Source organism: Phyllostomus hastatus, unplaced genomic scaffold (assembly GCF_019186645.2).
Source record: "Phyllostomus hastatus isolate PE091 unplaced genomic scaffold, TTU_PhHast_1.1 phas_scaffold_21, whole genome shotgun sequence".
In the NCBI taxonomy this organism is placed as follows: Eukaryota; Metazoa; Chordata; class Mammalia; order Chiroptera; family Phyllostomidae; genus Phyllostomus; species Phyllostomus hastatus.
Window position 1 is genome coordinate 7,338,376 of NW_025334017.1, and position 14,420 is coordinate 7,352,795.

Below are 14,420 nucleotides of genomic sequence, written 5' to 3' on the forward strand. Positions count from 1 at the left end.
CTTTCCCTTTCTCTCATTTTATCCAGTATAATTTGATGCTTTTTACATGAGCAGGATTTACCTCTCTCAGCCAAACCTCATCCACAATCCGTGAGTGCCCACCGCCCTGACAGTGACAGTCTGATGGAAAAACCAGCATCCTCAGGGCTCACTAGACTCAGGGTACTGCTGAGCCCTCTGCAGCCACAACACCCCACTTTGAAGGATGAAGGCCATGAGAGACTCTTAAGGCACAGCTATAAGATGGTAGCTGGAAGACTCGACCCCAACAATGAAACACAGAGTGATGGGGAAGAGAGTCTACTTCAGAGACAGTGGTTTGGGAGGTCACGTCTGGTCTGCTAAGACAGGAAACTGGATCTCTCTGTCTCTCTCTTTCACACCCACCCCCCTGACCCCAGCACAAGATGTAACAAGTGCAAAGGCCCAAGGCAGGGATAGGTTTGCAATGACAAGGGAGACACGGCCAGCTGGGCTAGAGAAAGTGACTGAGGGAGAGAGAGGCCAGGCCCAGATGGGCACAGCAGGCCAGGCCCCATCGAACACAGGGAGCAGAGGAGCACGGATGGAAACAGGGACCCAGCGGGATACCACTGAAGTGGTCACGGCAAGAGGCGGCGGTGACATCTGACACGCTGCAGAGTCCAGACACGTGCTGGAGGCAAAGTCGACAGGACCTGCTCATGGGTTATATGTGGGGGGAGAAGAGCAGAGGGAAATCAAGGAACACTCACAGGTTTTTAGCTGAGGCAACTGAGTGGATAAGGAGACTATTAACTAAAATGTAAGACTGAAATAAGAGCAAATATATATTAGGAGGGAATGCAGCAGGAGGGCTGGAGATGGAGAGGAATCAGGAATTCAGCTTTAGGTGCAATTTAAATCTAAGATACACAAAAACACACACAAATGGAGGTAAGTATGCACCTGGATAAACCAGGAGCTCAGATGGGAGATCAGGGCTGCAGACGTATATTCAAAAGTGATACAAGTAACATTTAAAGCCATGGCCTCTGTGATCTTCTAAAGAGAAAGTCTTGATAATGACCAGAACAGCTCCAAGATAAAGGCTTGTGTCAAAAACACAGGGGCTAGACTTGATTTCTCCCCCTCCCATCTGAATTCCTACATCTGCCCACCTCAATGTCTACCGAGCCTTTCCACTTTCTCCCTCCCCACCTTTGGGCCACCAGTACCACCTCCCCTCTGACGTCCCTCCCACCCACTCTTCGCACTGCAGACAGAGTGCACAACACTCAACACCCTCCGATGGTTCCAGTGACTTAGAATCAAGCAAAAATATTCTCCCCCTCATCACTCTCCACCTACGTCCCCCATGTGCCAGCCATCCTAAACTCCTCTGTGATCCGCTTTAGCTTGTGGACTTTCTTCACGTATGTCCTTTACTTAAAATACCTGCTGACAACACGTTCCTGGCGAGGCACTACACCATGTTCAGCTCCTAAATCAAAACATCGCTTCCTCGGGAAGCTGAGCTAACCTCACGACGTGAGCAAGCCCCACGCGGCATCCTGTGTTTCATAATCGCAGCCCTTACCTCATTAGGTCAAAATCACTTACTCTGGCTTCATCCTCTTTGTCTAAAACGAGATGCAGAAAAGGCAGATGCACACGCAGGCGCACTTTCCTAGCTGAGATGAAACCAGTAATGAAAGGACACAGGCTCCTGGAGTCCTGGCAGCCAATGGCAAAGACCTACAGCTCGGCAAAGGCTTATCTCCCAACCAGAACCGAGGGAACCAGATGGGGCGCTCTACCCTTAACCCCCAAACATCTGACTGGAAAGGACAGTTTACTAGGCCTGCCAAAAGATGATTTAAATGAGGAGAATTGTTTGTTTTAAAGAAACAATTTTTTTTCTTTTAGGATTACCTTTAGCTCACAACAAACCATTGGAACTACCAGGCTATCACATGTTCTGCCCCTTCAAAATCTCTTTGTCAGTTACACTTGGGGGGTTTACTCTCTGCTTTGACCAAGGGATGCCTCAAGAACCAGTCTCACAAAATCCTAAAACACTGGTTTCTAGAGTATCATTTCCCATTTTCTGTACGGAAGTTCACATTAGAAAGTTTTTAGATGTAAGCACTGGGAAAGTGTTTATTTCCTCTCTGGTAACACGGCCCACCTAATTCAAAGCTGCCCATCGTGCTGCGGTGACCCACCAAGCAGGGAACTGTGACAGTCAGCGACCACACCCAAAAGCCCCTAGCAGTGAGCTGGCTGTGTCCTATTTCCTTCCTCCCGGCCCCCGCCATCTGTTCTTGATGTGCTATTGGTATCCACTTGTTTATTCCCACGTATTCCTACCATTTCTTTCTTAGATGTAAGCAAGAAGTTCCTTAACAGTAAGGTGGGGTAAAGCAAGTTCAGTGGTATCAAATTATTGAAAAAATATCAAAAATATTTTTCAATAACTTAAAAAACTCAATTATTATTTAAATTTTAAAATAATGTTCAAGTCATTCAATCATTTCATTATGTTAGTAATGCATTAAAAAACAGATTTTAATTCATACCATGTTCTGTGTATACTGTTTCATGGAGAGGGGAATGAATTTCATCTTGTATTTCATCTTCGATATGCTGAGGTCCTAAAATAATTACAAAACATAACTAAGTAGGAAAGATCTAGACATCAGTGTAGAACCTGATATATGGAATCCATGTGTATAGAGTGAAATAAATATATCGGGCTAATCGACTATGCATACTTTTCATATTGATTGACCGCTTTTTTCCCCTACGTTGGCAAATATGGTAGCTATTTAAAATTAATTTTACTTTGACAGCAGATATAAATTTTAAAAGACTTCATAAGATTTTACAATAGGAAGTCTAATTTGGTTTCAGATTTTTCTTTAAAAAAATACCTTACTCAGAGCAAAATTATTTCAGTTTGTAATGAACAAAATCCACACTAATGACAGAATAAAGAAAGTGGGGAGGGCAAAGCTTTCAGAAAGAAAAGTGCAGGGAAATAAAGATAAAAATGTGTAAGGCAAGGTCAGTATACATTAGCGTACACAGTCAATGCGGTATACATTAATGTATATGTCTCCCTGACAGTCAGGAGACCGGCCCCGGCTGGTATGGGAACTGCGATGGTCTCGGGGGGCTGACCACTCCCAGAAGTTGCCAGGAATCATGAGTAGACCTTACTTCATAAGTGACCGTCCTTTCAGCTTTGGAGAACCCCATCTGATGTGACAGTCAGTTCAGAGATCCAAGATGTTCATTATAAAAGTGAGCAGTAGCAATGAGATTCCGACACCACTGTGGTGCTTATCGGATTATCAAGTATATTGCAACATCACAGAACAAACCGGAAGCTATGATTCACTAGCACTACTATAAATGTTCTAACGAATATCATCTATGTTCAGTAAATAGAAAGCAGTGCCAGTGACATTGGCTAATTTTCAATGACAAAAACAGTTAAGTTTATTGGAACTTCATATAGGTAAAAGTTCAAGACTCTATTTTGCTAGTCACAATACAAAACCATTTCTGAAGCACAGAAATAAGTGCCTATTTGTGTAGATGTTTATATTTCACAAACCATTTTTAAATACAGTGTCTCTTATAATCACAGTAGAGCCTGCCCATCTCTATTCTTCCCTCATCATCTCTCCCAGTGCCCACGACAGCTTCCTAACTGGATCCCCAGTTTTACAGCTTTCAGAGAACATTGTAGAGTAAGGAGAAGTGGCGAGTGGCACTCTGCTCCTTTGCTTAACCTTTTCATGGCTTCCTTTGCTGGAAGCTATGAAAATCCAAGCTCTCTGGAACAGAATACAAGACCTCCACCATCCAGCCCTCACATGCCCCTCCAGACTCCTCTGCTTCAGCACCGTTGGAACTTGGGGGTGCAGCAGGCTGTTTAAGCGGTCCACTGATCCTGTGACGCCCCTGCTTGCCCCTGGAGGACAGGCAGAGGCAGAGGCCAGACTGAGGTGAGTGAAAGATTGGAAAAGAAAGCAAAAAAGCAACTCCAGATTCTTCTTTCAGAGGTCCGGCTAGTACAGCAAGGAGAGGGACTGGAAAGCAGAGTGAAAAGACTCTAGGGATGAAAAGGGGGGATTATTTTACCGTGTTTTAATGAGAGGTGTGTACCTATGTTTATGGAACAAGTGGTAGCTAGAGATGAGGGAAAAGCTAAGTCAGGTTAGAGAAAAGTTAAAAAGGCAACATTTAAACTAAGCCAAATATTGCCAAGAAGTTCAAAAGGATATGAGGTGATAATAAACTCAGATTTAGGAGTAAAAGTTATCAGTAATATGCACAGACTAATATTAACAAAAAAAATTTAAAAAGTGAAAGTGAATGGCACATTACAGAGTAGCTACTAACTTTGAAAAAATTAATTATAAACTTATTTAGCATGAAGTAAAATCTAAGATGTTAAATCCGAACACATTTAAATTATGTCTTAAAAAAATCACTCTTGCCATGGCATGCTTATAGCACTTCTACAGGAATGGGAGGGAGAGGGTAGATATCTCCCAGGATTATGACTTGAACAAATTTAAAAATCAAATCAACATACTGATCTTAAAAGGAAGGAAAATCAAGTATTACTCATCAAAATGATAAAATCAGCCAAAGTACCCATTGGATCCAGACTTGAAGTTGCTGTTAAATATGTGATGTCATACATAGTATTTCCACTAGATGGCAAAATAAAACCAAATACTGGTATTTGACATCTAAGTAAAAGTGAAAATGTGTAGAAATTAAATAGTACTTTGTAATAGATATCTCAGCACAAATAGGAAATAATAGTAATGGATTCAAATTCATTTATCAACTTGTTAAGAGATTTCAGGAGTTGTCATTCCATGGGTCACAGGCCCTTGGGTGACTAAAAAGATACTTGAATTGATCTGGGAACCAATTAATAAATATGTAAAACAGGCTTCACAGATACCTGGAGGTCAGAGAAGCCTTTTGATGCAGAAAGGAGACTCATTAGACTGGGAACTCAGTAGACCTACTCTACTGAATAACGTGAGAAATGATGACAGCTAGTGTACAATCTAACTTCACTCGCCAGGTGATAAGGTATAGCAGTCCTGGGACTGGAATCAAGAAACACAGTTCACAATGTTCCTAACCGTGTGATCTTAGGCACTGAGCAACCATCTATGCATGCCTTTTTTTTTTTTGATTATCACTCAAGGACATGCTTACTGGTGTTGGAGAGAGGAAGGGAGGGAAAAGAAGAGGAAGAGAAACATCCATGTTGAAAGACAGAAACATTGATAGGCTCCCTCTCCACCACTCCGACCAGGGACCAAACCTACAACCTAGGCATGTGCTCTGACCAGGAATTGACCTTGTGACCTTTCAGTTTAGAGGACAATGCTCCAACCAACTGAGCCACCCTGGGCAGGGCTGTGGTTTTGACTCTTGATCTCAGAAATTAAAATCATCCTGAGTAAATTTTTACTAGAAAAGAATTATCATAAAATTTATCATAAAATTGCAGAAGAGAAGAAAAAGGATTTCACAATTCTGTAAATACTGCCAACAAATTATGGGTAGAACATGATCCTGGAAACTGGAAGCTGGAACACGTGCCAGGCTGATGCACCTAGTCACAACCACAGGAAAGCTTACCTGACCCCTCAGGAGCTTGTGCCTTCAGCCAAGCGTGTGCCTCAGCCTCTTCTGGTCCCACTGTTGGCCTTGAAGGAGATCTTTCTTTAAGGCCTGCATTTTTATTCACAAAGTTAACTTACATATTTTTCTCTTTTTTGACAAGTTAGACCAGGACAAATAATATTTTTAAACACTTTATCAATTGTGCAAGTAATTCAAAGTTTATAAGAGTTTATACTACATGAAAACACTGTTAAGTTTAAAAACTGAAGTAGGAAAATAGTTGGTTCTTTAGCTTCACCTGGGCCTTTAACCTCTCTTTACCTAAGTTAACCTTTCAGGTAAAAAATATCATTGTTTAAATGTTCACAAATCTCTAAAATACAAAGTTATGTCTGAAATTGCCTAAAGCACCTCAGTATGAGTTCAAGCTGTGTTCATCAATGGTTAAAGTCTTGAATTTCTAGGTCTTGAGTACTGAATTCAGCAAAGACAACTAAAATATACTTGAATTTCTACTGTTTTTTATGAGCACACTAATTTTAATTTATATATTATTTATTCATGAAAATTATAGTTAACATTGAGAACAAATCATACACAACTACTTATAATCTTCTAACGGTAACACAAGCAGTCACATTATTCCATAAAAGCTAAAAGATACAGATAAAAAAAGTTTTTTATGTCTTCAGGAAAATAAAACTTTAGGGTAATTTAACATGAAAGTTAATTTTAAAGTCAACACCGGTCTAAAATATGTTCAACTGAATCAGTTCTTTGGTACTTTATAGGTGGAACAATAAAACATATCCTCCATTAACTGCAACTACTTAGAAGGCTAAACCATCTGGTTCAGGAGTCTGCGGCTCCCACGCACAGAACCCCAGGTTCCTTGGGGGTGCCTGTTGGGAGTGACCACCAACAGCTGCCACTGAAGGGAGGATGTTGTGCATGTCTACAGTCTGGAGCAGAAAAGCCAAGACAGGACCAGGAGGCATTTTCTAATCTCAAGCACCTTTATAAACTCTTAATGTACATATACTATTGTAGCATAGGAAATTCTCATTTCAATGTCTTTTACTCTTCTTTTTTGATTCTTTGTATTTTTCCTTATCATTCCCTTTTCTTTTTACACCTTCATTATTCCCTCATTCACAAAACACAGTCTCACTTCCCAAATCCTAGAGACTGAGAGAGAGACACACAGGACCACACCTCATCACTTTATTTCCTCTGGTTGTTTTCAACACAACTCACATAAAAAAGCGGAACACCAGTAAAACAAACAAAATACAGCTGTATTTTATCCCTAAAATGAAAGTGACTTCTCACTATAAAACAAGCTCCAAAGGGAATATGCACAAATATCCACAGACCTTAACCACAGTTCATTTTCAGGGGATGGGGAAGAGGTGGGTGAAGATGAGGGCCTATTAAAATACATCATATTTTAAATGCCAAATGCAGGTTAAAAGCTCCTGTGTAGTATTTCACTTTATCATTCTTACATCTCCCAAATGTTACAAGTATGGAACTATTCACTGCTAATAGCAGAAACCTTAAGAATCTTCAGAATCATGTAACTTACCATTGCTCTCAGCACCTCAGAAAACACTTGGCACATAGCAGGTGCTCAGTGAACACCTTCTGAAGGGCTGAAGACTGACAGTGGTGTGACTTACAAAGGGCTACAGAAATTCCCTGAAGTACGAGGTTCTTTAGCTACACTACAGTGGCTGTAAATGTGGGAACAGGGAATCATAGAGATTTCCCTACTACTGCTTGCCAAATAGATTCATACCTGTGCTCAGCACCCACCAGTACAGCACGACCCTAGTTTGCTGGGGACAGCCCCAGCTGATTGTCCTGGTACAACTATTTTACCCTCAAAAGTATCTGTGTTTGAATAAAACATTACAGGGTGATTCCTCACTAATCTCATATGTGGTAGGTTTCCAAACTGTGCTCCAAAAGTTCAATAAGCAATAAAATCTTCCCACCAAATATATGAATAGCCATAAATCCCCCTCAACAGTTTTGAGAAAAGTTTCATTGGAAAAAACATGTTTTTGGTGAAAATGTTCGAAAACTACTAGTACATCAATATTCAGATATAAAATGTCCCTCAAGTAGGCTTTCTCCAAATCAACTGGGAGTTATTTGCCTCTAAAATTGAGATTGTAAAATGTGAAAAATGACAGGAGGAAGAAAGCATATAACAAGAGAAAATACAGAGCAGTTTTCTTTTCTGTCCAGTGTGGCAGATGAACTGTAAATTTACTGATAACTGATCGTTATTTTGCAGAGGTGAACTCAGCACAAAAAACAAATAATACTGTAAACACCAAAAAAGCTGAGCATCATATTAACACATCTCTTTCCCTGAACCTACATAATCCACTTCCTAAAATTTAACACACACACATTCTAGACTAATTCTTACTGCTTCGACAACCCAAATGGAAGAATTCATCTTAGTGTTTCGATTGATTTATTTACCAGTATTTATTTTTTGCTACCCAAATTCATGTCGGTCCACGAATAAGTGCTCTTCAGAGAACAGGGGTAAACCATGAAGTCTCACATAAAATTTTAGGCAAAAAGTAAGCAAAAGTTAAACAAGAAAACTAAATACATATAAAGTCAATTCACAATCGAAGCCAAGCTTTTTCCTATTAGGTTTATTATGAGGCACACATGGCAAGGGTGGAGTAGTGAAACTCTCAAAATCACATTATGAAAGGAATGTATCAGTTCTGATGTTGCTGTGACTGCACTGCTGTAGAATACCAGCTCACACAGGCGTGAGCAGGAAGGAACTTTATTACCCAAGCTGAGAAGTGCGAGGCAGACTGGCTTGCTCAGCGCTGGCTGCATCATTTTAGACAAGACAATGTCCAGAAGCAAAGGACATCTTGCTTTCCGCTTGTTCTCCTTCTTTCTTAGGCTTGAGGAAATCTCTCTGAGAAGCCTCCAGCAGCCTTCCCTTTCAATTTTAATAGTCAAAACCAGAACCTGCTTCTATTCCTAAACTGGTGCAAGGAACAGGATGGCCACAATTGCCGGACAGTAATTATCTAGAGTTGAACAAATGTTGTGAGTCAACCACAGCCCTACATGATTTTAAAGATTTTATTTATTTTTTTAGAGACATGGGACAGAAGGGAAAAGAGAGGGAAAGAAACACTGATGTGCAAGAGGAACATCAATTGGTTGCCTCTCGCACACGCTCCAACCAGGGACCAAACCTGCAACCCAAGCACGTGCCCAGACCAGGTATTGAACCAGCAACCTTTCATTTTGCGGCATGACCCCCAACCAAATAGCCACACTGGTCAGGGCCACTATATGATATAGAAAATAAATTAATTCCCTTAAACATATCTCAGTTTTATTTTTTCAGCATAACAGATAAACTAAGAAAAATTTTACAATGTTTGTATTTAAGAAAATCTAATTTATACTCCAACTTTAATTAAAAAATGGAAGAAGCTACAAAAAGTAAATATTATGAGCACTTTAAATCCATCATTCATAACAAACTTGAATGACACAATTACCCGGGCCCAATACTGGCTCATTCACCACTACCCAACTCCACTGACTGCAAGAAAAAGGATAAATGCACCTTTCCCCATATATATGGCATAGTTTAAAATACTGTCTTTTGCATATTGCATTAATTTACTCAATAAATATTTAGCACCTGCTAAGTAAGGCAAGGCACTATTCTACAGAAAACACACACACAAAACCCTTACCTCCCACAGAGAGGACACAATACGATGAAACACTAGATAGTGAAAAATACATGGGACGGGAAGATGGTATGGGGAACAGTGAGACAGGGAGTGCTAGGCCCTTAGGGAGAGGCACTGGGCTGATAAGAAAAGGCAGTCTTTCTGTACAAAATCTGGGAACTATAAACAGCAATATGTTTTATATGATTTCATACACTTAAGCCCAGAAAAGGCTAAGACATTTTTAAAACTTGGTCAATCTTTGGTTTACTCATCAGTGGTATGCAGACTGGTAAAAATGTTGACCTTACCTACCCAAGTTACTCCAGCTGCTGATTTATCAAGGGGAGATGCTCAGTTCTGCAACTGCTTTAAATGCAAGGAGTCTAACAGTTTAAAGCAATATACCCCAAGAATAACCCTACTCTGTCCATGAAACTGGAAAAATATCCTGCCGTTACTCCTGGCTTGTATAATAAGCAAATACATAAGTCAGCAGGTATCCTGACAGCAGCCTGGCACTAAGCTACCCCATGATACACAGTAAGAATCCCAGATTCAAAGCATCTTCACACAACTCAGGATGTACAGATTTCAGAGGGAGGATGATATAAATCTCAAACAAATCAAACACTTCGAAAAGGCTCCTTTTAGAAGCTGCTTTTAAGACCAATGAAAGGATTCCCCAAAGACTGGAATGGGGTGGACTCAGCATAACATCTTACAACACAAGATGATGTGTAAGAAGCTCGGGCACACGGACCAAGAGGGCTGCCTTCAAATTCCGCTTGAGTCCCCACCTCAAGCCCACTACCAGTGCTACGGCTTTGGTTCCCATAGACATGGAGAGCAGATAGAATAGTCCCATCTCCTTAGAAGGGTTTTAAGAATTAAATAATTTAAACCAGCAAATGCATAATTTTTTTCACCAATTTAAGTTTTCCTTTATTTCTTCTACAGAGACAAACTAACCCCCTCTCTATGCACATACACACAGCAACATCAGCACAGCTATCCATGACTTCCAAGGTGGTTAAAACAACTACTGAAGAAAATTCTGGTTTTTTCTTTTTTTGGAAATAAATCACACTTTTTCATCTTCATCATATAATTTTATATATTCATCATTCAACAAACATACAGTCAATGCCTATTATTGTCAGTTACTGCGATAGAGACTGAACATAGATCACAGTCCGGTAGCAAAGCTAAGTCCAGGAATGAAGCAAAGTGGTGGGCATGATAACTGGCAGGCACGTGGTCCAACCACCTCAGACAGGATGGGGGAAGCTCGAGTGCAATCGGAATGGCTCGGCTGGATGATGCAAGGCAGGGGCAGGTGACCCGCCACACAGTGTCAGCAGCACGGTCTAGGCGGAGGGGAATGGCCGGCTGTACCAGCAACAGCTTGTTTCATTATTTTCTTCCTCAACCCCCTGCTTATTTCACAGCACTGCCCTGCAGGGACGAGTGCCACTTTGACCGCCTCTATCCCCAGTGGCTGGCACAGCCCCTGGTCAGCTGCAGATGCTCAGAATTTTGAATGAATCAATGAATGGAAAATAGAGATGACCCAGCATGAGAGCATTTTATATAATTATCAAAAATAAAATGGACACTTTAAATATATGACTTCCTCTAATCTTTTGCAATACAAGAGAAGCAAGGTTTGAGGCAAGAAATAAATAAATCACAGACAGACCCCTATAATGTATATATAATACATTTGTAAAGTGAAATTAAATGAGGTATAAAATTAGAACAAAGAAAAACAGATGGCTTTCTGCACTGCAGGGCTTACAAAATTGAAGCTTTTGCAGAAATTTATTTCTATGTAAAAATGATAAGCAAACTGGTAATAAACATCTAGTTCATGAAGTTTATCCTTGGGCAAATGGAGGAGGCAGGGCATGAGACTGAAGAGTGTTACTGAGGGTTTTTTCAGATTTCCCCCCAAAAGATGAGTCTGCTATATAATACTCACCCTTTTAGTTTCCTAAGAACAAAAACTCTCTCTTTAAATAAAACCAGGAGAAAATGGAAAGAGCTTAACAACAAGGTAAACCTGATTTACTTGATAATTAAATGGTAGTATTTACCACATGACAATATTCCCTTATGCTCTTTCAATTGTCTAAAACTACTCCTGGCCAAGGGCTGGGATGGCTCTCACTCTGAAACACCCATTAAGGCCCATCCATTCAACTCCTTGTATTTGCCCAGTGGCAGAAATAGACATGGGGTGAGGAGAAAAACTCCATAAACCACCTGCAATTAGTGCAGATGAAATACAGGGCCCAAATATCCATTGCATTGCCTGGACCTCACCTCTTCCCCTTCTTCTAGGTAAGAACACACTAATTTTCTGTGATGGAACTGGTTTTCCTTCACCCCACAGTTTTAAGAGTGGACACTCACATGATTATGGTCTTGCCAATCACAGCTTTGTTACACCATCACCCGCTCTGTGAGGCTGAGAGTTGACTATGAGCACGTGTGACTCAATCTGGGACAGGCTGCCTGAGAAAGAAGCCACCATTCTGAGGGCCCAGAGATGTTTGAGCACCTAGATCCAGCACAACTAAAGGAAAACAAAACAAAACAAAACCAAACCCACAGCTACTCCTTGGTCTTCACAATTATGAAAGCCAATCAATAGTTTTTGTTTGTTTCTATTTTTTTTTGTCCACACAAGCTCATTTGAATGGATTCACATGTAGTCAAAAGAAATATGAATAACAAACCTACAAGTACAACTACGTATGTTCCTAACACCTTGAGAAGGAATAATGAATGTCTTTCTCTATAGAAACACTGAGATTTGCAGAACTGGATATTAGGAATTTATAAAGTTTTTGTGGATTGGAGTAGAAAACCTCTAAAGACCATAAAATTGCTTCTGTAGAAAAACATAGTCCAAGTACAAAGCAAATTTATAAATAAGTTTTTCATAATTAGGCTGGTTATTACATTTCTTGACTTAAGAGTAGTTATTTCATAACTTTTCTAGCCTTTACATTTCATATCCTATGTTTTCCCATTGCAGCTGTATCCTTTAAATCCAAAAGCATTCGTACAGCTTCACACATATGCAGCATTTGTAACACTGTTATGTGCCCTCTCAATTACCCCGCAGAACAACCCAGTCTACCCATTTCACAAAGATATATTACTTACAAAGGATAAAGGATTTATTTGTCTCACAACCCACTGACAAAAGTAGGAGCAGAAATCACAGCCCAGTCCTTCCAAATTTTTAAGGACTGACTGAAACACCTTAGCAGAATTATTACTATTATCCCACCAAAGGAAAGGAAAATGTGAATGCTGACAATGTGTCAGCTGCTATGCATGTGATACTAGCTAGTTCCAACAATGGGAAACCACCATGAGGGAAAGGTATCATCTTCAGTTCACAAAAGAGGAAAACTGGAACTACCAAGAATGCATTTTATAGTGAAATAGTCCAAGTAATCGATTTGGACAATTGTTGCCAATGGACATTAATAGGAAAGGGAATACTGGAGGACACAGGAGAGAAGAACCAAAGCCAATGGACACAGAGTCTAAGGTAGCGGTCCCCAACCTTTTTGACATGAGGGATCAGTTTTATGGAAGACAATTTTTTCCATGGAACGGGGTGAGGTGTGGAGGTGGGATGGTTTTGGGATGATTTAAGACGATTACATGCATTATATTCAAGCTTACCCCCTGCTGTTCAGCATGATTCCTAACAGGCCCCGAATGTACCTGTCTGTCACTAAAGATTAAGGACCCCTGGTCTAAGTCACCAAACCCATTTCATGGTATATGACATTACAGTTAAAACCTTTAAAACTAAAAATGGTACTTGTAGTAAGGAGTCCTATTATCCAAGTAATCACGAGAACCTCTAAAGTGACAGAGTGGCCATAACACTATAACATATTTCTCTATGAACCAATCACAGAATTAATTCCCTGGGTTAACTTGAGCACTCATGCAAACTCCTTTATATCACTCCTTTAACAGTTTCTTCCTCATTGTGAAATGTCTAAAGAACTGTCCACACAATGCAAATCACCCATAAAGTAAAACTGAAAATCCTGTAAAAAAATATTTCAAGAAGATGATGACAAGTCCTGTTAGAATTTAGTAAAATTCACACAAAAAGCCATTGCTAGCCCATGAAACACAGAGGTTGCACATCACAGCAAATGAAAAAACTAATGATGCTCAAGTGCTTCAAAATGGTAATTTGCATATTAAATAATAAAAAAGATTCTTGGAAAAACTGACAGGCTGTCAGCTATTTTGTAAATTGATCATCTTTACAGTGACTGTGCTGCTCACATGTGAAAGAATATCATACAAAATGTATGATATTTTGTATGATAGAAATTTTGTATGATTAGAAAAATGACACCAGTAATGTCACTTTTTAGCATTCTTAATATCACATAGTATAACTTAAATAAAAAATGTTAGTGATATAACAAAATAAACTTACATTCTTAGTATGTTTAATTTTCACTTTTCAGGACTTGTGACTCCCAATTACTTCATAATACAACATTTTTTCCCAGTTTATGGCTGACTTATTTTAAAAGGGTGACTTTTCTAATTTTAATTATCCTGAGGTAACAACATGAAGCAGCAGAATACAGAAATAACTATGCACCAAATTAAAGAGTGAGCAAAACTGAGAACACAAGTGTAATTTCAACCCATTGGTCATGACCCAAAGCTTATCTCATGGTGTTTTAGTTGGACAGTCAGTTATCTAAAGACAGTGCAGCTAAAGTGTGGCCTCAACTTCAATGAAATTCAGTGAAAACCTTTATTTACTGAAGAAAAGGGAAGAGAAAAAAGTTCACAAGAGCTCTTGAAATATTTTTAAGTGTTTTAGTAGAGACATTCCAGTTCAATTCTGAGCTCATCAATTCAAAGGAGAACTCGACAGAACTAATATTTCCAAGTGTTTCATTTACTAAACAGCAACAGATAATATTTATATTGCTTATGCTGATTATAGATTATTCTAAATTTTTTTCACTCATTTTCTTAGAATTT

General features: G+C 39.6%; 1 protein-coding gene across 3 annotated transcripts in view; it reads right to left on the bottom strand.

Moving 5' to 3' along the window:
* ASPH (aspartate beta-hydroxylase) overlaps positions 1-14,420 on the bottom strand; it is a 200,603-nt gene that overhangs the window by 131,376 nt on the left and 54,807 nt on the right. For all 3 annotated transcript variants that reach the window (XM_045861467.1, XM_045861466.1, XM_045861468.1), the window contains 2 exons: positions 5,644-5,736; positions 2,541-2,615 (listed from right to left, as the gene is read on the bottom strand). In XM_045861467.1, coding sequence (XP_045717423.1) covers positions 2,541-2,615; positions 5,644-5,736 — 168 coding nt within the window. The remainder of the gene's footprint in view (positions 1-2,540; positions 2,616-5,643; positions 5,737-14,420) is intronic.